This window comes from Hyla sarda, chromosome 1 (assembly GCF_029499605.1).
Source record: "Hyla sarda isolate aHylSar1 chromosome 1, aHylSar1.hap1, whole genome shotgun sequence".
In the NCBI taxonomy this organism is placed as follows: domain Eukaryota; kingdom Metazoa; phylum Chordata; class Amphibia; order Anura; family Hylidae; genus Hyla; species Hyla sarda.
The window spans coordinates 471,152,175-471,179,132 of record NC_079189.1 but is presented as its reverse complement, the minus strand read 5'-3'; the positions used below and the strand labels follow the sequence as shown (position 1 = coordinate 471,179,132).

At 41.7% G+C, this 26,958-nt stretch overlaps 2 protein-coding genes across 4 annotated transcripts in view; one reads left to right on the top strand and one right to left on the bottom strand.

Moving 5' to 3' along the window:
• The window catches only part of RNFT2 (ring finger protein, transmembrane 2), an 87,033-nt gene extending 84,192 nt beyond the window's left edge, over window positions 1-2,841 (bottom strand). Inside the window, exon 1 of one of the 3 annotated variants that reach the window (XM_056536803.1) lies at window positions 2,709-2,841. The gene's annotated coding sequence lies outside the window, so the exon portion shown is untranslated. Of the gene's footprint in view, window positions 1-2,629 lie in introns of all 3 variants that reach the window. The other 2 variants (XM_056536809.1, XM_056536795.1) reach the window with 2 other exon arrangements.
• Window positions 2,842-2,863: 22 nt separating this feature from the next.
• Window positions 2,864-20,890, top strand: SPRING1 (SREBF pathway regulator in golgi 1). The gene is made up of 6 exons (XM_056536824.1): window positions 2,864-3,321; window positions 6,222-6,378; window positions 17,181-17,332; window positions 17,582-17,695; window positions 19,565-19,692; window positions 20,177-20,890. Exons 1-5 carry the CDS (start codon window positions 3,211-3,213, stop codon window positions 19,646-19,648), a joined length of 618 nt encoding a protein of 205 aa, XP_056392799.1. The 5' UTR covers window positions 2,864-3,210; the 3' UTR covers window positions 19,649-19,692; window positions 20,177-20,890.
• The last annotated feature ends 6,068 nt before the right edge of the window (window positions 20,891-26,958 follow it).

Below are 26,958 nucleotides of genomic sequence, written 5' to 3'. Positions count from 1 at the left end.
AGGCCTGAAGCAGCGCGGACCCGACCCCGGCAACAGGTAATTATACAACCGGGGATGGGGGAGGCAACGGAGCAGCAGCGCCGGCAACGGGTGCTGCTGCCCCTTCTCTCCCCCTGGCTATCGGCACCGGCAATGGGGCGCCGGCACCGATAGTAAGGGGGAGAGAACGGGCAGCGGCGCCGATAGCCAGCGGGAGAGAAGCGGCGGCAGCAGGGCTCTAGACCCCAGGAAAGGCAGGGGGTGTATCGGGGTATAGGCATGCACACACACGCACCCTCATTTTACCAAGGATATTTGGGTAAAAAACTTTTTTTTACCCAAATATCCTTGGTAAAATGAGGGTGCGTGTTATAGGCCGGTGCGTGGTATACCCCGATAAATACGGTAGTTATAATTTTTTTAAAGTAGTAAAGTAAATAAAACCTACATAAATTAGGTATCCCTGTAACCGTATGGACCTACTAAATAAAGATAATGTGTCATTTTTACCGAAAACAACACTGTGTAGAACCGGAAGCTCTAAAAAGTGGCAAAATGGCGTTTTTTCTTTTCTTCATTTCACCCCACAAATATTTTTGGGGGTTTTGCCGCAGATTATGTTATAAATAATGTCATTACAAAGTTCAATTGGTGATGCAAAAAACAAGCCCCTATATGGGTCAGCAGGTGCAAATTTGAACGCGTTATGATTTTTAGACGGTGAGGAGGAAAAAAAACAAATCCTTCCAGTACTTTTTAGCTGCTGAATACTACAGAGGAAGAACACAGAGCTCTCTGCTGAAATCATGACCACAGTGCTCTCTGCTGACAACTCTGTCCATTTTAGGAGAAAATCCCCATAGCAAACCTATCCTGATCTGGTCAGTTCCTAAAAAGGACAGAGATGTCAGCAGAGAGCACTGTGGTCATGATGTCAGCAGAGAACGCTGTGTTCCAAAAAGAAAATAATTTCCTCTGTAGTATTCAGCAGCTAATAAGTACTGGAAGGATTAAGATTTTTTTTTTTTAATAGAAGTAATTTACAAATCTGTTTAACTTTCTGGCACCAGTTGATTTAAAAAAAAAAAATTAAAAAAATTCCACCGGAGTACCCCTTTAAGGTGAAGATGGGCTGAATCCCTAAGTGGTTAAGCATGGTAGCCATATCTGTAGTATACAATGGAATAGTGTATGTCAAGTCCCCATAAGGGGCCGCCTGCAAAGAATTCTGTTACCTATGAAAGTTCAAGGACAAACAATACAGATCACGTCAGATCATCAGTGTTTCCCAACCAGGGTGCCTCCAGCTCTTGCAAAACTACAACTCCCAGCATGCCCGGACAGCCAAAGGCTGTCCGGGCATGCTGGGAGTTGTAGTTTTGCAACATCTGAAGGTCCACAGTTTGGATACCCCTGTCCTAATGTCTCACTCTCGGTACAGTTATAGTCGTATATGTAATGGGCAGTACAGATGAGCGAACTTACAGTAAATTCGATTTGTCACGAACTTCTCGGCTCGGCAGTTGATGACTTATCCTGCATAAATTAGTTCAGCTTTCAGGTGCTCCGGTGGGCTGGAAAAGGTGGATACATTCCTAGGAAAGAGTCTCCTAGGACTCTATCCACCTTTTCCAGCCCACCGGAGCACCTGAAAGCTGAACTCATTTATGCAGGAAAAGCCATCAACTGCCGAGTCGAGAAGTTTGTGACGAATCGAATTTACTGTAAGTTAGCTCATCTCTAATGGGCAGATTATGTTACATTTCTAGTTTATCTATTCATTTTTTAAATTTTTTTACAGAAAGTATAATGTAGTCTGCGGCGCTATACCAGTCATCCAAACTACTGGAACCCCAAAGGAAACTTGACAGATCCTTTTATAAGTCATAGGACCCCTTAGGATCAACTGGGACCTGTCTGGATGTCTTCATAGTGAAGGTGTGATAAGGCACAGCAGCACAGGAGATAGCCATCTATCACAGCGGGTGTATCAAATACCTCTATATTCACTGAAGCTTATCGGCACAGCTCACCCTCCCGTCTAGACCGCGGCACGGACAAGACCGGACCTAGATCTCCGAGAAATACAAGCAAAGAGGGCAAGGTCCAGCGCGGTGTCAAAGCAATACGTGACGTTTATTCAGCAATTAGCCAACATGGAGAACAGATGGTGCGTTTCAGCCACAGTAAAGGGGGGGGGGGGGGGGGGATTATGGGAATGTATAGTTTAGAATTATGTATGTGTATTTATTTGTGAAAGTGTTATAATAATAATAAAATCTTTTTAAAAAAAAGTACCGTGGCCGAAACGCGTCACCTGTTCTCCATGTAGGCTAATTGCTGAATAAACTTCACGTATTGCTTTGACACCGCGCTGGACCTTGCCTTCTTTGCTTAAATACCTCTATAGTTATATGGCCCCAGATATGATGATAATAATAAAAATTATAATTATAATAATTTATATATATATATATATATATATATATATATATATATATATTATAATAATATTAATAACCCATTTTTGAGAATTTACAGATCTATTTCATCCATCCAGCAGACATCCCATTGCAGAATACAGTAGTCATCCTCTGCCACACCAGAACTGGCTGATAACAGACAACAATAGACTGCAGACTATACATACACAGGACTAATCAGGTGTGGCCGCCATTATTCTATCACTAGTCCCCAGGACATCTCTACAGCATCCCGCATCCTCTCACCTGCTCTTGGGCGGCGCCAGACCGATGACGTCACCACTACGAACAGAAAAGCCGGGTGCGCTCTGCTATTGGTTTCCGGGTCATCGCGTTGATCACGTGACAGAGTCCGGAGGTTTCATGCTTGTTGCCGTAGAAACAGGGAGCTTGCACAGGAAGTGGAGATAACTTCCGGGTGCACGAAATAAATAACATTTCTTATTCGGTAGAAAGCTTAGAGGTGATCGTGTGGTTTCTATTAAGGGTGAAGCTGGGTGCACAGTGCGCATGCGCTAATCGATCAGGGTCCGGCGAGATCCTGGGGGCAGGGAGGCTTAGTGAGTGTGTGCTGGGGGCTCCACCATGCTGTACAGGATGGAGATAATGGTGCCATGTTGTTGGGATTAGTCTGAAGAGCTGAGTGAGCTGTCAGTACAGTGACACAGCTGTATACAGCCAGGCCTGTATAGATTGTATAGGCATAGCCCCCAGATCTACTCATCTGTCATCTCCAGGTAGGTTAGAGATGGTGCAGCTGTTATCTATGGTGTGGCGGAAGATCCTGCGCAAGAGGTGGGTGCTGGGCATTGTGTTCGGCCTGTCCCTTATCTACTTTCTCACCAGCACCTTCAAACAGGTGAGTGCTTCTTCTTGGGGTGTGGCGGCTAACATAGCGGACCCCAGGATCCCATAGGGCCTTGGGTGCAATGTTTCTGGGTATCTGCATATGTCTGAACCCCCCCCCCCCCAAGGGCTAAATACCAACAGCAACAAATATATGTAAAAAAAAAAAAAAAAAAAAAAAAAAAACCTGCATGCTCTATACAGGTGAGCGTGCATATACCAGCCAGAGTATGGTGCCAGTTAGTTGATAAAAAATGAACACCTGTATACCAGATTAATGATATCTAATTCCAGATATTGATTAAAACATTGCTTCTACACCAGTGGGCCTCCAACTATTGCAATACTACAACTCCCAGCATGCCCGGACAGCCAATGGCTGTCCGGGCATGCTGGGAGTTGTAGTTTTGCAATAGCTGGAGACACACAGGTTTGGAAGCACTGGTCCAAAGCCAGTGTATCATTTATTCTATTGAAAAACACTCCCTCAAAATCCATGTGAAAATCCACCTCTATAATTCATATGTTGGTTCTTTCTTTATGCAGGAATACGTGTGGATTTTACGATGGCTGTCATCTGTGATTCCATGTGGACAAGTATCTTTCTCTGTCCAAATCCGCATGTATTTTAGCCATTTAAATATGATTTCAGCCCCTAAAACATATCCCCTATTCACAGAATTGAGGGATCAGTGTCTGAACGCTAGGATTCCCACCCCTCCATACACACACAATTTCCCCAAAAGCACCCCAACACTCTCCGCTGCATGGAGCAGTGGGTTGGCATGTGCTCTATGCATTGTCTATAGAAAGAGTGCCGAAGAGATACCAAAGTACAGAAGCTAGAGAAATGTAACGGATGATCCGATTACGAGAAAAAGGGGGGAACATCTGAAGGAGCGCAGACCTCTCAAGGCTGAGTTAAAATAATGATTTATTTTAAAATGTGCAACACAACATAAAAACAGCGTTTCCAGCCCGTACCGGGCTCTTCCTCAGGCAGTAATAGAGACAGGTAGTTACACATATACATTTACACATGTACATGTAAAACAAACGAGTTTGTTTTAAATGTACATGTGTAACTACCTGTTTCTATTACTACCTGAGGAAGAGCCCGGTACGGGCTGGAAACGCTGTTTTTATGTTGCGTTGCATATTTTAAAATAAATCATTATTTTAACTCAGCCTTGAGAGGTCTGCACTCCTTCAGATGTTCCCCCCTTTTTCTCGTAATCGGATCATCCGTTACATTTCTCTATTGATGCACTGGACTCCGCTACCTAGAGCCCAGAGGAACCTGGATGCTGCGACCTCCTTCTCCAAATTCAAAGTGACTGCAGATGTTATGCTCTGAGCATAACACCGTAAGGTAAGGGACCATCCTGCTGGCCCATTTATTACTATCGACACACAGTTACCCTATTTACCTGCATGAGGTGCGCACCGTTTTTCTCTCTTGTACCCTAACGTACAGAAGCTGGATTTCTGCAGTGCTGCTATAGACCATGCTTAGAGTTTTTGCCAACACTCTGCTCCATGTCGGTGTCCCTTTCTAGAAATCTAAGTTGTTCCAGACATCAGAAGCCCTGCAGTCACAGTATCTACTATGTGGATTGGGTATATGTTTTTAAGGGCTTGAATACCCCTTTAAAGGGAAAATCATACCAGCATTACCTGCACTACACCTGTTGGTGCAGGCTAAGGGTATGTCCACACTACAGAATATCTGCCTAGAGAAATTGGTGCTATGACCAGACAGACCTGCCTGTCCATATTGACTGCAATGTAGTCTGTGCTGTATTCCGCTGAATGAATAAACATGTTCGTTATTTCAAAGGAAACTGGAATTTAAAGGGGTACTCCGGTGAAAACCTTTTTTCTTTTAAATCAACTGGTGGCAGAAAGTTAAACATGTTTGTAAATTACTTCTATTAAAAAATCTTAATCCTTCCTGTACTTATTAGCTGCTGAATACTACATAGGAAATTTATTTTCTTTTTGGAATGCTCTCTGATGACATCACGAGCACAGTTCTCTATGCTGACGTTATTATAATAATAATAATAACGCTTTATTTATTGTTGTCCTTAGTGGGATTTGAACCCAAGTCCCCAGCACTGCAAGGCAGTAGTGCTAACCACTGAGCCACCATGCTGCCCTTAGCATACATCTGCTATGCATGGTTGCTAAAATGGACAGAGATGTCAGCAGAGAGCACTGTGCTCGTGATGTCATCAGTGTTCCAAAAAGAAAGGAATTTCCTCTGTAGCATTCAGCAGCTAATAAGTACTGGAAGGATTAAGATTTTTTTAATAGAAGTAATTTACAAATATGTTTAACTTTCTGCCACCAGTTGATTTAAAAGAAAAAAAAATTTCACCGGAGTACCCCTTTAAATTCAGCAGTGTATACAGTGCAGCCTATACTATTGAATCTGTTGCACAAAAATCTTAAGTACATGGGTCCTAAGGGACCATTTACTCGGTGTAATTTCCGAATTAAGTCCAGTGGAAAAATTCCACCTGGCAATTCCAGAGCAGCAGCCTCCTATTGTTTTCAATTGGATTCTACTGCACCATGCACACAGCAGAATTGCCGTAGTGGAAATTCAAATTAGGGACTCTGACATGAATTACAGTCTATTAATATGTCAGACATATGTCCGAGAGGTCCGACATATAAGGGCTACAGACCATAAGCATATAGCCTCTATGTGCTGGAAAACTCGTATAAGCTCATATTAATAAAAGCAGTAGAGTAGATGTTCTTGATGTGCTGGAATGATGGTTTGAAAATGTGAATTAAAACGTTATATCCACACTGTCACATAACTAAATGTTTGTAACCAGAGCAGGCTCTTCAGCATAACTGATCATAATCTACTCATTAATGTTTTATACATTTTATCAGGAAGAGAAGACAATAAGGGACAGAACCCTTCTCCAGACCAGAGAACAGGAGCAAAACATTCACTGGAAAATTCAGTTTAATCTTGGAAACAGCAGCAGACTTGGTAACCAGTGCCGAAACTCTGTGCAGGGGAAACTCCTCATTACAGATGATGTAGGTAAGTGAGATGTGTATATAGTCTGGTTTTCTTTGATTTCACTATATATCTTTAGTGCATAGATAGCCCTTAGACAAAAAAGTTAATAAATAAAATTCTCCTGCCCCTAATCGCCCAATGGTCCCCAGTCCTCATTGAGCCACATGTCATGCTTTAAAGGAGTTCTCTAAGCTAAAACTTTTAACCCCCGCTGTGCCCGGGCTGTAAAACTATACATAATAAACTTTCACTTACCTACCTACGATCTCCCGTTGTTCCGATATCGCCGCCCATGCTCTGGTCTCTTCCACTTCCTGCGGGTCGGTGACTTCACTCTGCGCTCAGCCTATCAGTGGACGCAGCAATGTCCCGTCGCGGCCGCTGATAGGCTGAGCGCAGAGTGAAGTCACCGACCCGCAGGAAGAGGAAGCTGACAGGGACCGGAGCACGGGCGGCGATATCAGAACAACGGGGGATCGTAGGCAGGTAAGTGAAAGTTTATTATGTATAGTTTTACAGCGGGGGTGAAAAGATTTCAGTTGGAGAACTCCTTTAATTTTGACACAAGGGGAGCACCTGCTCAGCCAGTCACTGGCCGTTGACACTGACAGTGGACAAAGGCAGACTTGTGCCTAAGTCTGATCTATGCGTAGACTTGTAGAAGTAGAAAAATAGAGACCAGAGGGGAGTGCCTCGTGTGTTACCTTTTGGATGTCTCGGACCCTTAAATACAGATCCCTTGTCGCTAGAATAGGTGCAATGTCACAGTGGTCAAATGGACAAGATTGCCTTTTACCTTATTCTAGAGATTAAAATGCATATCACCCCTAATGCTGGGGTCTCCAGATATCGTGGATGAAGCTGCTATGCCTGAAGGTCACAGGGAGGGGAGTACCCAACCTGTCAGAATGCAGTAGAAGAAGTTTAAAGAAGACCTTGTAGCCAGGTGCTGCTTTATCCAAATTTTATCTGAGCAAAGCTCCTCCGGATGCCAAGTACTATTAAATCACACTCAGTGTTTTTTAAACAAACACAGCAAACATACAGGCAATGACTCAATTTAGGGGCTCAGTCCCCCTTCCTCAGATTGCCTATAGGACTTCTACTTCTCTCAGACATTTTATAGTCTGAGAAAATGGATGCCAGGTAAATGGGTGGGGGGTGGGTACTAGAAAGTTACATAAACCAAAATATACAATTAAATAAGTAAAGGCGTGGAAACAAAATCATTAGATATCACACGTATTGAATTTAAACATAATATATATTTTTAAAAAAATCATTGTAGTTACTATACAATTACAAGCCTGGTAACTGACTGCACAGAGGCACATTCATAGTGTAGGGTCTGTCCCAATGAGATCCCCTTATCGTGGTGGGATGGTCCAAACTATTTGGCAAAAGGGTGAGCGACACACCTTCATTTTTCATTGTAGCAATATAGCATTTGCTATCTGTATCTTTGTGCTAGCAGTGTGCTGCTGCATTCTCCTGCTTGTGTATATTTAGCCTAGCAGCGTGCACCTGTATGTTGGGTCCATGCAATAATTTGGTATCAGTATGTGCTGGCCAACTTATCCTTTCTTGTACTATACAAATTGAGCATAAGAATAAATGCTGCCGGGTGAAAAACAAGTCACCATTTGCAGAAAATGGGAAGTGCGTGAGCTGTCAATCAACAAAGCGAGACTATAAAAGGTAAATCTAAACAGACATGTGCACCTGAATCGCTGGAGCAGTTGCTCCTGCGTAGATGTCAGCACTCCAGCTGGCCGTGGCTATAGATGAGCGGTATCCACGGATGCTCCATCCGTATCCCCTCACATGCTAGCTCTGGGTCAATTAGATTGGCAGAGGGTTAGCAACTAGTAACAAGCAGACGGGAGTATGAGTGCCCGACGGTACAAAGAACCAAATCGCTGTATTATTTGGTGTGTATACCAAGAGCTAAAACATGTGATAGATATTAGGAATGTATGCCATAGTGATGAATCTGACAAACAGTGGCAACACAGATCGTCCCCTTGTAATGCAACCACACTAAGTTTTCATAGCTTTAAAGGTGCACAGTGGCCGTATGAAATATCAAATTCTAGAAGCTATAAATGGGACTATATATACTGCTCAGAAAAATAAAGGGAACACTAAGATAACACATCCTAGATCTGAATGAATGAACTAATCGTATGAAATACTTTCGTCTTTACATGAATGTGCTGACAAAAAAATCACACAAAAATTATCAATGGAAATCAAATATATCAACCCATGGAGGTATGGATATGGAGTCAAAATCAAAGTGGAAAACCACACTACAGGCTGATCCAACTCTGATGTACTGTCCTTAAAACAAGTCAAAATGAGGCTCAGTAGTGTGTGTGGCCTCTACGTGCCCGTATGACCTCCCTACAATGCCTGGGTATGCTCCTGATGAGGTGGCGGATGGTCTCCTGAGGGACGTCCTCCCAGACCTGGACTAAAGCATCCGCTATCTCCTGGACAGTCTGTGGTGTTGGTGGATGGAGCAAGACATGATGTCCCAGATGTGCTCAATTGGATTCACGTCTGGGGAACGGGCGGACCAGTCCATAGCATCAATGCCTTCCTCTTGCAGGAAATGCTGACACACTCCAGCCACATGAGGTCTAGCATTGTCTTGCATTAGGAGTAGGGATCGACCGATTATCGGTATGGCCGATATTATCGGCCGTTAATCACGATTTTGGGCATTATCGGTATCGGCAATTATCTTGCCGATAAGCCGATAATACACCGCCCCCCCCCTCGACCCGACGCACCGCACCGCGTCGCACCCCCTACCGTGATGTTAGGCGGTATACCGGTATGGATTTTTTCCCATACCGCTATACCGGTCGGGCCCCTCCCCCACCCTCCGAGTCAATAAAAAAAATTAAACTTACCCGTAATGGGGGTGGTCCAGGCCATCCTTCCATCATGTAGTGTCCGGGGGCGTTCCGGGTGGAGGGTGGTCCGGTCCGGGCTGTCCTTCTTCTCCACTCCGGGCAGGCTCCGGCCTAGTACGCTGCATAGACGCCGCTACGCCGTGACGTCAGGTGCGTCGCTGCGCACGGGCATCACTGCGCAGCGACGTCTATGCAGCGTACTAGGCCGGAGCCTGCCCGGAGTGGAGAAGATGACCGCCGGAGAAGGACAGCCCGGACCGGACCACCCTCCACCCGGAACGCCCCCGGACACTACAGGAACGATGGATGGATGGGCCGGAGCACCCTGGCAGGTAGGGGAGAGAAGCGGGTGGTGGCGCCGGCGGTCTATGGCCCCGCAAAAGCCACTGCAGATCATTGATTTAAAGCGCCCGCTTTAAATCAATGATCTGCAGCGGTGTCGCAGGGGGTTAAATAGCCGATAACTTATACCGGAATATCGGTATAAGTTATCGGCTATCGGCCCTAACCTGCACCGATTATCGATATCTGCCCTAAAAAAAAACGATATTGGTCGATCCTTAATTAGGAGGAACCCAGGGCCAACCACACCAGCATATGGTCTCACAAGGGGTCTGAGGATCTCATCTCGGGACCTAATGGCAGACAGGCTACCTCTGGCAAGCACATGGAGGGCTGTGCGCCCCCCCCCCAAAGAAATGCCACCTCATACCATTACTGACCCACCTCCAAACCGGTCATGCTGGAAGATGTTGCAGGTAGCAGAACGTTCTCCACAGTGTCTCCAAACTCTGTCACGTGCTCAGTGTGAACCTGTTTTCATATGTGAAGAGCACAGGGCGCCAGTGGTGAATTTGCCAATCTTGGTGTTCTCTGGCAAATGCCAAACATCCTGCACGACGTTGAGCTGTAAGCACAACCCCCACCTGTGGATGTCGGGACCTCATACCACCCTCATGGAGTCTGTTTCTGACTGTTGGAGTGGACACAAGCACATTTGTGGCCTGCTAGAGGACAATTTTGCAGGGCTCTGGCAGTGCTCCTCCTGCTCCTCCTTGCACAAAGGCAGAGGTAGCAGTCCTGCTGCTGGGTTTTTGCCCTCCTACGGCCTCCTCCACATCTCCTGATGTACTGGCCTGTCTCCTGGTAGCGCTTCCATGCTCTGGACACTACGCTGACAGATACAGCAAACCTTCTTGCCAAAGCTTGCATTGATGTGCCATCCTGGATGAGCTGCATCACCTGAGCCACTTGTGTGGATTGTAAACTCCTTCTCATGCTACCACTAGAGTGAAAGCATCGCCAGCATTAAAAAGTGACAAACATCAGCCAGGAAGCATACAAACTGAGAAGTGGTCTGTGGTCACCACCTGCAGAACCACTCCTTTATTTGGGGTGTCTTGCTAATTGCCTATAATTTCCACCTGTTAGTTTCATTTGCACAATAGCATGTGAAATTGATTGTCAATCAGTGTTGCTTCCTGATTGGACAGTGTGATTTCTCAGAAGTGTGATTGACTTTGTGTTCTTTAAGTGTTCCCTTTTATGTTTTTGAGCAGTGTGTGTATATATAAAAAAAATATATACAGAAAATGTATATATAAATGAATTATCATGTATAAACAGGGATATTGGAATAGCATACTAGTCCCGTAGCTCTGCCCAGATAATACATATCAAAAGGTAAGTATAAAAACAATAAATGAAGGTGTAATCTACATGACTAATAGGGAGACCTCCATAATCTCATGAAGACCTGAAGGAACTAGGGATTGCAGTGTGTGGCCAAATATCTGGAGACTCTATGCAGCATGAAGCCTAAATTCATGTTGCTCCTATACTTGCTAATGCGATCCCTCTGTTTTTGTATATGATGATTCAGTTATATATTTTGTGGGTGTGTGTGTATGTGTGTGTGTGTGTGTGTGTGTGTGTGTGTGTGTATGTGTGTATATATATATATATATATATATATATATATATATATATATATATATATATATATATATATATATATAATAATTTTTTTTTCTAGTTATAGCTTTACAACGGGACGATTTGTGTTGCCACTGTTTGTCAGATTCATCACTATGACATACATATCGGGGGAAATAGCAAATAATTTATACCGGTACAAATTATCGGCTACCGGCCTGAAAGTTCACAGATTATCGGTATCGGCCCTAAAAAAAAAAAAAAAAATCTATTGGTCGATCACTAGTAGCTACAATGATTTTTTTTTTGGGGGGATTTTTTTTATATATATATATATATATATATATATATATATATATATATATATATATATATATATATATATATATATATATATATAATTTTTTTTTTTTTTTTTTGATTTAGTATCTACTCCATTACTTATTTATTGTATATTTTGGTTTATAAAACTCTCTATTCCCCACCCCCAATTTCCTGGTGTCCATTTCCTCAGACTATAAAATGTCTGAGAGAAGTAGTAATTCTATAGGCAATTTAAGGAAGGGTGACAGAGTCCCTGAAACATGTCATCGCCTGTATGTTTGCTGTTTATTTAATGAACACTCTGTGTGATTTATTAATAATTGGCATCCGGAGGAGTTTTTCTTAGATATAACTTGGATAAAGCAGCACCTGGCTTCCATTACAAGGTCTTCTTTCCAATATTCCTATGTGTAGACTGACCTTCTGAAAATAAACATGCCTCCTAATACTGTCAAGGATAGCTTGAGGGGAGGCACTAAAATGTGAGTGACCGCTGCTGCATATTGCTGAGGGCCGACAAATTCACACCAAACAGAATGTTCGTATGAAAACTCTTTCCTCAGCAGGAAACTCAGGAGTGTTCTCAAAGAGTTCCTGTTTATTACGGAAGTACATTGTTTTTACATCTGACAAAAAAAAGGAGGTTTAGTTATGACGTCAAAATCATCATGTTACATTTTGATTGGTTATTTGAGCTTTATCTCTGTATATATTAGCATATTTAATATTTCTTTCTTTGCCAAAGTTCATTCATGCGACCTTCTCGCTCTCATACTGTAAAATTCCAGATCCTTGTCCTTCTATACAATATGTATCTAGTTTGTCTTCTAACGTCTCATCTTGGGCCTCCTGGCATCATTCCAAGGTCTCCATTTTAGTCATGAGCAGATAGCAAGCTGGTTTATGGGTTAAGGGTAGTTTGAAAAATATCTTTCTCCAGCATCAGCAATGGCATATTGGTATTAATATATTGATCAGTCATCAGAAACCTAATGGTCATCCTTGTCAATACCCTGTTTACATGCACATCTCTTTACATGTTCACCAGAGTTAAAATTGATCAAGGGTCTCTATGATCCAGATGCCAGTGAAACAAATGTACTTAGTGGGTGCAGGGGGCTACTATTTATGTACTAATCTTCTTACTTATTTAGTAGGAACAAGAAGGACAGGCATTCCTTCTGGTTTGTAAAAGGGGATGATAACATGCAGAAAAGTTACTTTGATCCCTTTTCCAGGCTGTGGTCTTTCTTCTTGGTGTCACTTTCAGCTTTCTCCCTCAATGCATACAGTCAGAAGTAGAAAGTAAAACTTTCACATTGATCAATTACTTCAAATATCCAATCTCCTGTATGGGCCCCAGCTACTATATTGTACTTTGTCTTCTCTGCCTCCACCTTTTTGGACATGAGCAGGTAACAACCCACTCAATGGCACATTGGCTGAGTGGGCCGTCATTTGTTTTCATCCAGGAAGGTAGGGGCTGGAGTGTGCCGAGGATGGGTAAGTAACAGAGTCCTACCCCTTTAACCCCTTAAGGACCCAGCCAATTTTCAGTGTAGGACCCAGCAATTTTTTTGCACATTTGACCACTGTCACTTTACGCATTAATAACTCTGAAATGCTTTTACCTTTTCATTCTGATTCCGAGATTGTTTTTTTCGTGACATATTCTACTTTATGTTAGTGGTAAAATTTTGTCAATACTTGCATCATTTCTTGGTGAAAAATTCCAAAATGTTATGAAAAAATTGAAAATTTTGCATATTTTTTTTTTTTTTTTTTTTACTTTGAAGCTCTCTGCTTATAAGGAAAATGAATATTCCAAATAAATTATATATTGATTCACATACACAAAGTGTCTTATTTATGTTGGCATCATAAAGTTGACTTTTTTTTTTCTTTTGGAAGACATCAGAGGGCTTCAAAGTATATCAGCAATTTTCCAATTTTTCACAAATGTTCAAAATAAAAAAAATTTCAGTGACCAGTTCAGTTTTGAAGTGGCTTTGTAGGGCCTTCTTATTAGAAATACCCCATTATAAAAACTGCACCCCTCAATGTATTCAAAATTAAATTCAAAAGGTTTAACCCTTTAGGTGTTTCACAGGAATAGCAGCAAATTGAAGGAGAAAATTCAAAATCTTCATTTTATACACTGGCATGTTCTTGTAGACCCAGTTTTTTTAATTTTTACAAGGGGAAAAAGGAGCGAAATCTTCCTAAAATGTGTAACCCAATTTCTCTCGAGTAAAGAAATACTATATATGTGTATGTCAAGTGCTCTGTGGGTGCACTAGAGGGCTCAGAAGGGAAGGAGTGACAATGGGATTTTGGAGAGTGAGTTTTGCTGAAATGGTTTTTGGGGGGCATGTCACATTTAGGAAGCCCCTATGGTGCCAGAACAGCAAAAAAAAAAAAAAAAATCATACAATTTTGGAAACTACACCCCTCAAGGAACGTAACAAGGGGTAAAGTGAGCCTTAATACCTCACAGATGGGGGGGGGGGGGGGTCCATTGTTCTAGCACCATGGGGGCTTTGGAAACACAAGTGGCCTTCACTTCCAGACAAATTTTCTCTTCAAAATCCCAATGGCTCTTTTTCTCTTCTGAGCATTGTAGTGCGCCAGCAGAGTACTTTACATCCACATATGGGGTATGCTCTTACTCAGAAGAAATGGGGTTAAAAATTTTGGGGAGGCTTTTTTTATTTTTTTATTTATTTATTTATTTTTTTCCCCTTGCGAAAATGAAAAATTTAGGGTAACACCAGCATTTTTGTGAGAATTAGATTTTTTTTTTTTCATTTTCCCCATCCAACTTTAATGAAAATTCATCAAACACCTGTGGGGTGTTAAAGCTTGTTACCCCTTGTTAGGTTCCATGAGGGGTAGTCTCCAAAATGGGGTCACACGTGGGTATTAATTTTTTTTGTGTTTATGTCAGAGCCGCTGTAAAATCAGCCACCCCTGTGCAAATCGCCAATTTAGGCCTCAAATGTACATGGCGCTCTCACTCCTGAGCCTTGTTGTGCGTCCGCAGTGCATTTTACGTCCACATATGGGGTATTTCCATACTCAGGAGAAATTGCCTTACAAATTTTGGGGGGCTTTTTTTTTTTTTTCCCTTTTTTTTTAATGCTTGTGAAAATAAAAAGTATGGGGCAACACCAGCATGTTAGTGTAAAAAAAAAAAAATTTTTTAAAAAAGTGTAAATTTTTTTATTTTTTTTTACACTAACATGCTGGTGTAGCCCCCAACTTTTCCTTTTCATAAGGGGTAAAAGGAGAAAAAGCCTCCCAAAATTTGTAGTGCAATTTCTCTAGAGTACGGAAATACGCCATATGTGGCCCTAAACTGTTGCCTTGAAATACGACAGGGCTCTGAAGTGAGAGAGCGCAATGCGCATTTGAGGACTAAATTAGAGATTGCATAGGGGTGGACCTAGGGGTATTCTATGCCAGGGATTCCCAAACAGGGTGCCTCCAGCTGTTGCAAAACTCCCAGCATGCCCGAACAGTCAGTGGCTGTCCAGAAATGCTGGGAGTTGTTGTTTTGCAACAGCTGGGTGTATATGTAGTGTTTTACCCTTTATTATGTGGTAATGTAGCGTTTTTTAGGGTACATTTGCACTGGTGGGTTTACAGCGAGTTTCCCGCTAGGAGTTTGCGCTGTGGTGAAAAATTTGCCACAGCTCAAACTTCAAGCAGGAAAGTTACTGTAAACCCGCCTGTGTGATTGTACCATGCACACTCACATGGGGGGGGGGGGGGGGGGAGAAATTCCGCTTGCTAAAATGTATAGTGTAGTGAATGGTTTTCTGTTCACAAATTCACACTTTGGAATTTGTGAACGGAAAATCCGCTTGGAAATTTCTGCCTGAAGAATGGGGTTGCTCTTTCTTCATTCGGAAATACTCGCGGAACACATTGCAGTCTACTGGAGACTGCAGTGTCCGTGCGGGCCTAGTGCCGACTGATTCAGTCAGCGATGGCCGCACTCGGAATCTCCGGGCGGAAATTTTCTGCCGGAGATTCCGTAGTCTGAACCTAGCCTTACCGTTGTGCACGTCTGATTTGCAACTACAGGAAATGTTTGTTGGAAGTTATTGCTGCCAAAGGAGGTTCAGCCAGTTATTAAATCCAAGGGTTCACATACCTCTTCCACCTGCACTGTGAATGTTTACATGGTGTGTTCAATAAAAATATGGTAACATTTCATTCTTTGTGTTATTAGTTTAAGCAGACTGTGATTGTCTATTGTTGTGACTTAGATGAAGATCAGATTACATTTTATGACCAATTTATGCAGGAATACCATATAATCCCAAAGGGTTCATAATTTTTCATGCAATTGTAAGTTAATGAAGCAGTGTGGCATTTGTAGACATAGTACATGGACGAGATCTCCATTGTCTGGAAAGATTCTCAAGATACTGTAGTGCTCTTCCCCCTTTGACTCTATTTTCTAAGAACATACTAGGAGTTTTTGAAGTGTCCCTGGTTTTTAACCAACTTTAAGACACAGTGGCATGTCAAACATTTTGATTGGGGTCTCCATGTTCAGAACTCCACCAATCAGCAGAATGATCAGGAAGAAGTGCCTAGCTGTGCGCTTCCCTCCCTGGCTCTTTGTGATCTCCATCCAGTTGGAGAAGACCCCTCCGTAGACTTACAATATTATAATGCAGCACACAGCTGGTCCCCTCTCCCTGCTTCTTCTAAATATCAGTGGGGGTCTGAACCGTTTAAATCTTTATGCAAATCTTTGTTAAATGACAGGGACACTTTAAGCTCCTACAATCCCTGTATTGTGGCTTTCATAAATTCTTTCTTTACATCACAAGTTGATCACTATATAGCTATTGTGTAAGGGTGCATGCACATCACGTTTTTGCTATACAGTTCCCGTGTACGGTTTCAAGTTACAAACCGTACGGAACCATATAACAAACCGTATGCATTGACTTAACATTGTAAACCGTATGTCTAACTCATCATCCGGTTTAGTCCGTTTTGCATCTTATACAGTTTTTTGTCCGGGTTTTTACAACTGTACCCAAAACCATAGTCTACCACATTTTTTGGTACCGGTGAAAAACCGTATTAAACCGTCTACCTTTTATTTATATATATATATATATATAAGTCAATGGGAACCGTATGTGCGTACGGTTCCATACAGTTTTTGACTTTGCACGTGTTTTTTTTTTTTTCTTGGAATTTCAATCAAACAAGTGAAACTTTATTCAAAATGGAGTGAAAAGTTATATATATATATATATATATATGTATATGTGTGTGTGTGTTTTTTTTTTTTTCTTAGAAAAAAAACTGATTCAACTGGACATCATTTTTCACACCGTAAATGGTTTTTAACCGTATACGGGTTGAAATTTGTACACACGTTTTTGATATAGCTTAGTCCAGTTTTGTGGAATCCGTTTTTCATCAAAAACCTCATACGGGAACTGTATTGCAAAAAACTTGGTGTGCATGCACCCTTAAGTCAATTTGTGGCTCTTTGGAATAGTTGGATGAGGTATCTCTTTAGTCGTCATTGCTCTTGTTTATACAAAAGACTGTGTGGAGGATAATAGTAATATACATTTTTCTATCATTCCTTTCCATTAATAACAGGTTATGTATGTGAACGTAAAGAACTGCTTGCAAATGGATGCTGCAATAACAATGTGGCCAGTACTAGGCAATATAACTGTGAGAGCTGTCTACCCAACGGATGCTGCAGTGTGTACGAGTACTGTGTGTCTTGCTGCTTACAGCCCAATAAGGTATGCTTTAAGGGTACGATCACACATATATGACCCTGTGCAGATTTGATGGACAGGATTTGTAACTGCAGATTCGAAGCTGTGCTCAGTCATTTAGTTTACATTGAAATCTGCAGCAGAAAATCCTGTGCATCAAATCTGTGAACATACCCTAAATAATTTTTTATATTAAACTTGAACTACATGTTCTTTGTAATAATTTCTAAATGTAAAAGTTATTTATTTATTATATATTTTTTTTCTTGTTAGCAACATATATTGGAACGTTTTTTAAAAAGAGCAGCAGTAGGGTTCCAGAATTTATTCATGGCAGTAGAAGACCACTTTGAGCTCTGCTTGGCCAAATGTCGGACATCTTCACAGGTAAGTGCTCTAATTCTAAATTAAATGTTTAAATTGCTCACTGTCTGTTTGCAAAAAAGAAGCAAAATCCTTGAATTGGTCATTACTGTATTAAAGGGGTACTCCACTGGGAAAACTTGACAGAGGTGTCAGCAGAGAGCACAGTGGTCAGACAGAAAGGAAACTCAGAAAATAGCTTCCTGTGGATCATACAGCTGCTGATTAGTACTGGAAGGGTTAACATTTTTAAATAGAAGTAATTTACAAATCTGCATACCTTTCTGGCACCAGTTGATTTAAAAAATAAATAAAAATTCCAGGGGAGTACCCCTCTAAGAAAGTTTAACATCCCACTATTGATTGGGGCTGCACTGTAGTTTCCTGCAGAGCTGATGACCGGAAGCATCATTTTGCAGGGAGAAACAGCGAAGGGAAATGCCTACTAAACCAGCTCTGCTGTCCTCTGTGTGTGTTGTGTGTGTTGTGTGTGTTGTGTTGTGTGTTTTTTTTTTTGGTTTTTTTGTAAATTGTATTTTCCATTTAAATAACAATTCTGTAACTTCTTATAGCTCTGTTTTGTGTTGAATGTATGAATAAATGACCAACTGGGTGTTATCAGTTGGGCGGCGTGTCCTTACACTGTCCTGCTCTGTCATCTTCGATTGGATAGTGTCAGATGTAGGGACATGCCCATAACTGGTAACATTTCTAGTGAAAATAACAAAATATTTCACAACGTGAAGCTGTAAGGATAGATGTCCATGTCAGTAACAATGATGAGGCACTCACCACTGAGGATCTTAAAGTTCCTTTGTTAAAATACCATGCTATAAGGAAAGATGTTATAGAATGATGTCATGGAAATACAAGTTGTTACCAAAACTACCAGATCAGAAGAGGCCCCAGGTTTTCTTTTAGATTTTGTCGTATAATTACTTGAAATGGGATTTGCGCAGTCACTAAGGACCCAGGTCAGGGTAAGCATATGTCTGACCTCCATGCATCTGCATGGATTGTTTTCCTTTGTACATTTTTACTCATGTTTCAGAACTTTTTGGGTGGAAATTATTTGTCCCTTTCCTGTCTCTGAACACTTGTTGGCTTCTCTGACCCATTTTATATAATGATGTGGCATTCCCTTTTACTTGCAGAAGCATGTTCAACCTCATACACACAAATTTCTCCATTTCTCAAATTTGGTGCCACAAGCAGGTATGGCTTTGTAGAATGGATGTGCATATGTGGCAGACCGCTTTTCTTATCCCAATCATCACATCAGGGACCTGGTGCAGTTGTATTTAGTGACACATTATGCAGAATCTATTGATATTGGTCAACCATCATAATTAATTTTCCACTGAAATATTTTGCACTGATTAGTAGATGTTTCCATGTGACCTCAAAATACCTTTCTAGTAAAGTTTGCAAGTTCACTTTCCATACTAAGCAATACAAAAGCAATTTTTTTTATATTTATTTATTTTTTGGCGTACAAAATATCTGCTTCCTAAAGCGAAATAGTTGTGAACCTGCTTTACATTGCCAACCAGTGTTGGGGATGACATGTAACTACTGCTGCCCAGTAAGTGTAGGACAATGTGTGACTGTCCAGCATTAGGCGCACGCAGATGGCACATGAATAGATGACTTCTGTGCCCTGACATAATAGATGTTGCTCTCGTGTTTCTTGCCAAATGTTTTTAATTAGTGGGAATCATCCTCGGTATAATATGAGATGATGGTTCACTTGTATACATGATTTATGGCATGCCGTATTGTGAGATGGGACTTCTGTGTCTGTAAAGTATTCTCTTGATTTTAAGAACATCCGCATGTAGCTTTTCATATTAAATTCTTGCAGCATTTTTTTTTTCTTCCTTCCTTTTTTAGAGTGTACAACATGAAAATACCTACAGGAATCCAATCGCCAAGTTTTGCTATGGAGAAAACCCTCCAGAACTTCTTCCCATGTGACCACGCCTGTGATAACTACCTAGCAGTAGACCTATGGTTAAAGGGTACCTTTCATCAAAAAAACTTTTGATATATTATAGATTAATGTATGCAGAATAACTTTCCAATAGCATGTTATTAAAAAATATGCTTCTTTCTATTTAATTTTCCACTTTGAAAAATGACCACTAGGGGTCTCCCTACCAGTCCTTTTATTTTTTTTCATTTTTTTTATTTTTTTTTTTATAGATCTCAGACTCATGCTGGAGTCCTAAACCTCAGACTGCTGCTGGGACACAGACAAGCACAGCACTGCTCCCTAGCAGTGAGCAGTGCTGAGTTTGTCTGTGTTCTGGCTGCAGTTTGAAATCTATAAAAAAAAAAGGACTGGTAGGGAGACCCCTAGTGGTCATTTTTCAAAGTGGAACATTTAATAGAAAGAAGCATATTTTTTAATAACATGCTATTGGAAAGTTATTCTGCATACATTAATCTATAATATATCAAAAGTATTTTTGATGAAAGGTACCCTTTAACTCTAATTTACAGCAATGCAACAATATCGATCTGGTGTTCAGGACTTATGTTACACAAGACTACGGGTACCACACATATGCTGACTGACATGGAAAATCTACAGTAAAGTCCTTTTTTCTTTTTATAGTTGTCATTCGAGAAAAATGTGAGTTTCAACTATGTTTTCATTTTGGTATGCACCAAGTGCAGCATATAATCCACAGGGCTGTAAAGAGAGCCTCTATCAGAAAGACACTGGGGCACATTTATTAGAACTGTCATATTGCTAAACATTTTTACCCTGCCATAGGGTTCTTTCCATTGGTGTGCTACTACAGAATACAAGAATTTTAGAAATGGGCTGTCCTGACATGCAAGGGATCGGTCGACAAGTCTGCAAAGTAGAAAATGGAACTCTGAACTGAAAACTGAGTCTTAAAGGAGTACTCCGAGATGCCAAATGTTTTTAAAACTTTCCTAGGCTGCTGGCATTTAAAAAAAAAAAACTGTACATACCTGCCGTGGCTCCCCCGGTGCCTACAATAACCTGCTCCGACCTCTGCAGCAATCCACTTCCTGGTTGCTGGTAGTCAGAACGTCACACTGCAACTTAGCTATTCACAATGCAGCCTGGGGAAGTTTTAAACTTGGTACTGGGTACTGGAGTACACCTTTTGATAAAAATATGCAACCCTTTAAGTGGGCACTGTCAGATATAAAAACTTTATATGTTGTACATCTTGGCAAAACATTAACCTTTCTAATATACTTCATAAGAAAATGTTATTTTTATAGAAATCATGTCTTCTACAATCATGGCTTTGTCTAAACTGAAGCACAGGCATGGACAAAGTCCAGTAAGTGAGGGTGGGCTAGTACTCCTCTGTGCTCTCTCCTGCCTGATAGCACTCCTCTGTGCTCTCTCCTGCCTGATAGCACTCCTCTGTGCTCTCTCCTGCCTGATAGCACTCCTCTGTGTGCTCTCTCCTGCCTGATAGCACTCCTCTGTGTGCTCTCTCCTGCCTGATAGCACTCCTCTGTGTGCTCTCTCCTGCCTGATAGCACTCCTCTGTGTGCTCTCTCCTGCTTGATAGCACTCCTCTGTGTGCTCTCTCCTGCCTGATAGCACTCCTCTGTGTGCTCTCTCCTGCCTGATAGCACTCCTCTGTGTGCTCTCTCCTGCCTGATGGCACTCCTCTGTGTGCTCTCTCCTGCCTGATGGCACTCCTCTGTGTGCTCTCTCCTGTCTGATGGCACTGCTCTGTGCGCTCTCTTCTGTCTGATAGCACTCCTCTGTGTGCTCTCTCCTGTCTGGTGTTCTTCTGTGCTCTCTCCTGTCTGATAATACTCCTCTGTGCGCTCTCCTGTCTGATAGCACTCCTCTGTGCGCTCTCTTCTGTCTGATAGCACTCCTCTGTGCGCTCTCTTCTGTCTGATAATACTCCTCTGTGTGCTCTCTCCTGTCCTATCAGACACAGAGGAGTGCTAGCCCACCTTAACTTACTGGACTTTTTCTATGTCTGTGCTTCATCTTGGATAAAGCCATGATTGCTATAAAAAGGAAATAACATTTTCTTATAAAGTATATTAGAAAGGTTAATGTTTTGCCAAGATTTACAACATATAAAAAGTTTATATCTGACAGTGCCCATTTAAGCCTCCAAAGTTTTTTTTCTCTTTCATCTCCCTCTATGTGATGTTAGGAGACCAAGCTTGAACTATGCAAAGCTCCTATGCTGAACAGACTTCTAGTGTTGAACAATTGGCTTGGCAACAAGGCTTCCCAACCTGCCACCTTTTATTCTTCACCTTCCTATTTAAACGTCAGAGGATGCAGCGAGCAGTAACTCTGGACATTGTCACATGTGTGCACCATTTTTCAACGCAAATACAGGTGTATATAACTAGTAGGCCCCCATTCTTAGTCTTTTTATTATTAAGCACTGTAATAAGTATAAAAATTGAGTTTCAGTGGGAAAGATTGATGACCTGTAAGAAATAAGCGAACAGATTGAACAACAAAACTCTTTGTAAACCGAAGACAGCTCCATACACTGTGTAGTGGTCGTGCTGGGTTACTGTAGCTGAGCTGCTACCACTCAGCCTCTTTTTAAATGAGTAGTCTACTGAAAAGTGTATTCAGTCAGTTATGCCCTGGCTGCAAAAAATCAAAAACAAAAAAAACTTTAACTCTCCTTCCTCCGTTCTCCTGTAGCACCGCTACAGCTGTTCAGTCCTCCAGCCGGTCTTATTCCTCCTTCCGTGTGCACGGATCGTCACAATGTGCTCAGCCTATCACGGCCAAGGTGGGACATCGCTGTGGCCGGTGATGGGCTGAACGCAGTGTGAGGATCCGTGCACATGGAAGAAGGAAGAAGACTGGAGGACCGAACAGCTGTAGCAGCGCTACAGGGGAACGGAGGAAGGAGATTAAAAGTTTTTTTTTTTTTTTTTTTTTTTTTGTTCCTTTGCAGCCCAAGCACAACTGACTGAAGATACTTTTCTAGTAGACTACTCCTTTTAAAGGGGTACTCCGGCGATGGTGTTTTTTTTTTTTTTTTGGCATAGTTTAGTTTCTTTAGGGTCATTTCTATGCCTCTGGCTGTGTTTTTCTAGGTACTTTGTATTTATTGAAAATGTACCTTTTTGTTTATGCAGGAAGTCTTGTAGTTCATTGCCTTTTCCATGTGCTGCTGACCACTTTTTTTTCTTTTCCCTGTCGGCAGCAATGTTGCGTTCGTGACGTAAGGGTCTCCTTCCTCTATTTATTTTTTCTTTTTTGCCCGGCCGAACCCCGCTCATGAATATTCATGGCTCTGTTCGGTGGCTCCTGCCCAGGAATGCCCTTGCTGCAGTTTCTTGGTTGATTGGATGTACTTTGTCCAATCCTTGTTTAGAGAGTGCGGTCACGTGAACCCTGTGGTTCACGTGATCGATGTTTTCACAGTGTAATGTTTGGTTGGCCGGCAGCCAATCAGAGCAACTTGGCACAGTCGGCCCCTCCCCCCACCCCTTGACGCGGCTGAGGGATGTGCAGGGACGGGAGAAGCATCAGCCCAAAAAAAAAAAAAAAAAAAAACTCAAGATCTCATGGGAACTGTACTTCCCACACACCAAATGACAGGAAGACAGAGAGGTAAACAAAAGGCTAACTAGAAAAACCAAAAAACTGCACCAGGAAGGACAGCAGAGACCATAGCAAATATTACAGGTTAGCAGACTGCTCTGCGACATGTGGAACAGTGAAAATGACAAATATACCGCCGGAGTACCCCTTTAACATCTAAGCCACAGTGATAAATCTGCCTCAACATATCTCTCAGTATTTTTATTTCTTTTTCTAGTTTGTGTTCTTTATATTAATGTATTATACTGTATTATAATAGTATTAATGATTGGATTTGTATTTTTATAACTTATTAAATGTAAATATCTGACTGTACTGTATTATTAATAAAGGATGTGAAACTGGATTTAAGAGTTTAAGCAATTGCTACAGAAGACTCATCAAAAAGCAAAACACGCAGGGGGACATTTATCAGTCAGTGTAGGTGCCCCAATTTAATTAAATGGTGTAGAGCCTGGGATAAATATCGAGCTAGTACACCTTTTTAGTGAAATTTTATTTCAGAACTTTTCTAAGACCTTCCTTCCCACCACCCGTGCAAAATACCAGCTTTGTAAGCTAGGTCTGGTGTATGTTTGTGGTGTAATTAAGGGCTATGCGACAAATCTGCGACCTTTTGAGAAAAAAAAAGTTTTAGTTCTTAAATCTCTTACCACTGCAAAGTGGAAGAGCAAAAGTGTGTACCAAAGTCATTTGTGTCAAAATTACTTTAGCAAAAAGTCACACACTTTTTATACAAGTGTGACAAATCTTACAAATTTACACCAAAAAGCGCTCACCCCACCTGATGCACCGTCCTGATCAGCTCCTCTCATCCAGGTGAAGTCCAACAAGCCCGCAGAGTGACTATAATTGCACTGTCATTTTATCGTAGAAAATGTAAAAGCTGGATCTGAGCATAAGATGTTTAATGGAAAATTTTGAACCTTGGCTAATGATCCTTAAATGGGCACTGTCGGATACAAAAACTTTTTATATGTTGTACATCTTAGCAAAACATTAACATTTTTAATATACTTCATAAGAAAATGTTTATTTGCTCTTTATAGAAGTCATGGCTTTGTCCAAGCTGAAGCACAGGCATGCACAAAGTCCAGTAAGTGAGGGTGGGCTAGTACTCCTCTGTGCTCTCTCTTGTCTGACAGCACTCCTCTGTGCTCTCTAATGTCCTGTCAAACACAGAGGAGTACTATCAGACAGGAGAGGGCACAGAGGAGTGCTAGCCCACCCTCAGAAAGGTTTATGTTTTGCCATGATGTACAACATATAAAAAGTTTTTGAATCGGACAGTGGCCATTTAAGCATAGTCTTGTAAGAGGCTTAGGATTATGGATAGACCTACCATTGTACAGAAACGCATTGGTCATGTCTTTCTAGAAATAAAATACATTCATGCACTGTAGCACAGAGTGATCTGATGAAGACATAAGCTATTGTGTATAAAAGCTTAGTGCTGAGAAAACTTGGTGAGGCTTGAAACAAATTCCAGTTGATGATTTTTTTTATTTTTATTTTTTAAAACAAGTTGGGTCAATAAGTAATTACACTGCTCAAAAAAATAAAGGGAACACAACAACACAATGTAACTCCAAGTCAATCACACTTCTGTGAAATCACTGTCCACCCAGGAAGCAACACTGATTGACAATCAATTTCACATGCTGTTTTGCAAATGGAACAGACAACAGGTGGAAATTAGCAAGACACCCCCCCCCCCCCAATAAAGGAGTGGTTCTGCAGGTCTAGACCCAGACCACTTCTCAGTTCCTATGCTTCCTGGCTGATGTTTTGGTCACTTTTGAATGCCGGCGGTGCTTTCACTCTAGTGGTAGCATGAGACAGAGTCTACAACCCATACAAGTGGCTCGGGTAGTGCAGCTCATCCAGGATGGCACATCAATGCGAGCTGTGGCAAGAAGGTTTGCTGTGTTTGTCAGCGTAGTGTCCAGAGCATGGAGGTGCTACCAGGAGACATGGAGGAGGCCATTGGAGGGCATCAACCCAGCAGCAGAACCCCTACCTCCGCCTTTGTGCGAGGAGGCGTACTGCCATGTGCATATGTCCACTCAAATGGTCAGAAACAGACTCCATGAGGGTGGTATGAGGGCCTGACGTCCACAGGTGGGGGTTGTGCTTATAGCACAACACCATGCTTATAGCTCAACACCGTGCAGGATGTTTGGCATTTGCCAGAGAACACGAAGATTGGCAAATTCGCCACTGGCACCCTGTGCTCTTCACAATTGAAAGCAGGTTCACACTGAGCACATGTGACAGTCTGGAGACACCTTGGAGAACGTTCTGCTGCCTGCAACATCCTCCAGCATGACCGGTTTGGCAGTGGGTCAGTAATGGTGTGGAGTAGCATTTTTTTGGGGGGCCGCACAGCCCTCCATGTGCTTGTCAGAGGTAGCCTGACTGCCATTAGGTACCGAGATGAGATCCTCAGACCCCTTGTGAGACCATATGTTGGTGTGGTTGACCCTGGGTTCCTTCTAATGCAAGGCAATGCTAGACCTCATGTGGCTGGAGTGTGTCAGCAGTTCCTGCAAGAAGAAGGCATTGATGCTATGGACTGGCCTGCCCGTTCCCCAGACGTGAATCCAATTGAGCACATCTGGGACATCATGTCTCGCTCCATCCACAAATGCCACATTGCACCACAGACTGTCCAGGAGTTGGTGGATGCTTTAGTCCAGGTCTGGGAGGACATCCCTCAGGAGACCATCTGCCACCTCATCAGGAGCATGCCCAGGCGTTGTAGGCACGTGGGGGCCACACACACACTACTGAGCCTCATTTTGACTTTTTTTACGGACAGTACATCAAAGTTGGATCAGCCTGTAGTGGGGTTTTTCCACTTTGATTTTGAGTGTGACTCCATATCCATACCTCCATGGGTTAATTAAATTTGATTTCCATTGATAATTTTTGTGTGATTTTGTTGTCAACACATTCAACTATGTAAACGTGAAAGAATTTCATATTGGTTCATTCATTCAAATCTAGGATGTGTTATGTTAGTGTTCCCTTAACTTTTTTTTGAGCAGTGTATATTATTTGTTATTGGCAACTAATATATCATCTTTTGCATGTAGGAAGAGATCCCTAAATGGTCACATTGGCACAGATAATCAATCGCACTAATTAGACAAATATGTGGGATACATAAGTCAATAAACAACAAAATGGTTGCTATAGTTGTATAAACATAATTGCCATTCAACACTGTATATAAACATAACCGCTCCTTGTTTATACATTGGTCCTAATAGATCTAATGTGTATACACACACACATTTTCTGTCACTGTATCTGATCTATTCACACTTAATGTGCAGACATTTTTGTGCCATTTTACACATTGACATAAAAGGGAGAAAAAAAACACATCTTGTCCTCAGTTAAAAGCAGTTTTGGGACTGTGTAGTGTTAGGGGAGAAATCCAATAGAAGAAGGAAAGTAATCCGTTAGGATTAAAGAGTTCAACAAATAAAGGTTATTATCATGCAGAAAAGTTATACAATTTTACATGATACTTTCTGTATCAATTCCTACGTTTTAAAGGAACCTGTCAGCACTGTAATGCCTCTTATTCAGCTATTTCTGCATTGTCTGAAGTCTAAAAAACAAGAAGTGAATGTAGCTGAGATGTAATACTTTCTGAACACTCTTCATACCATGTAAA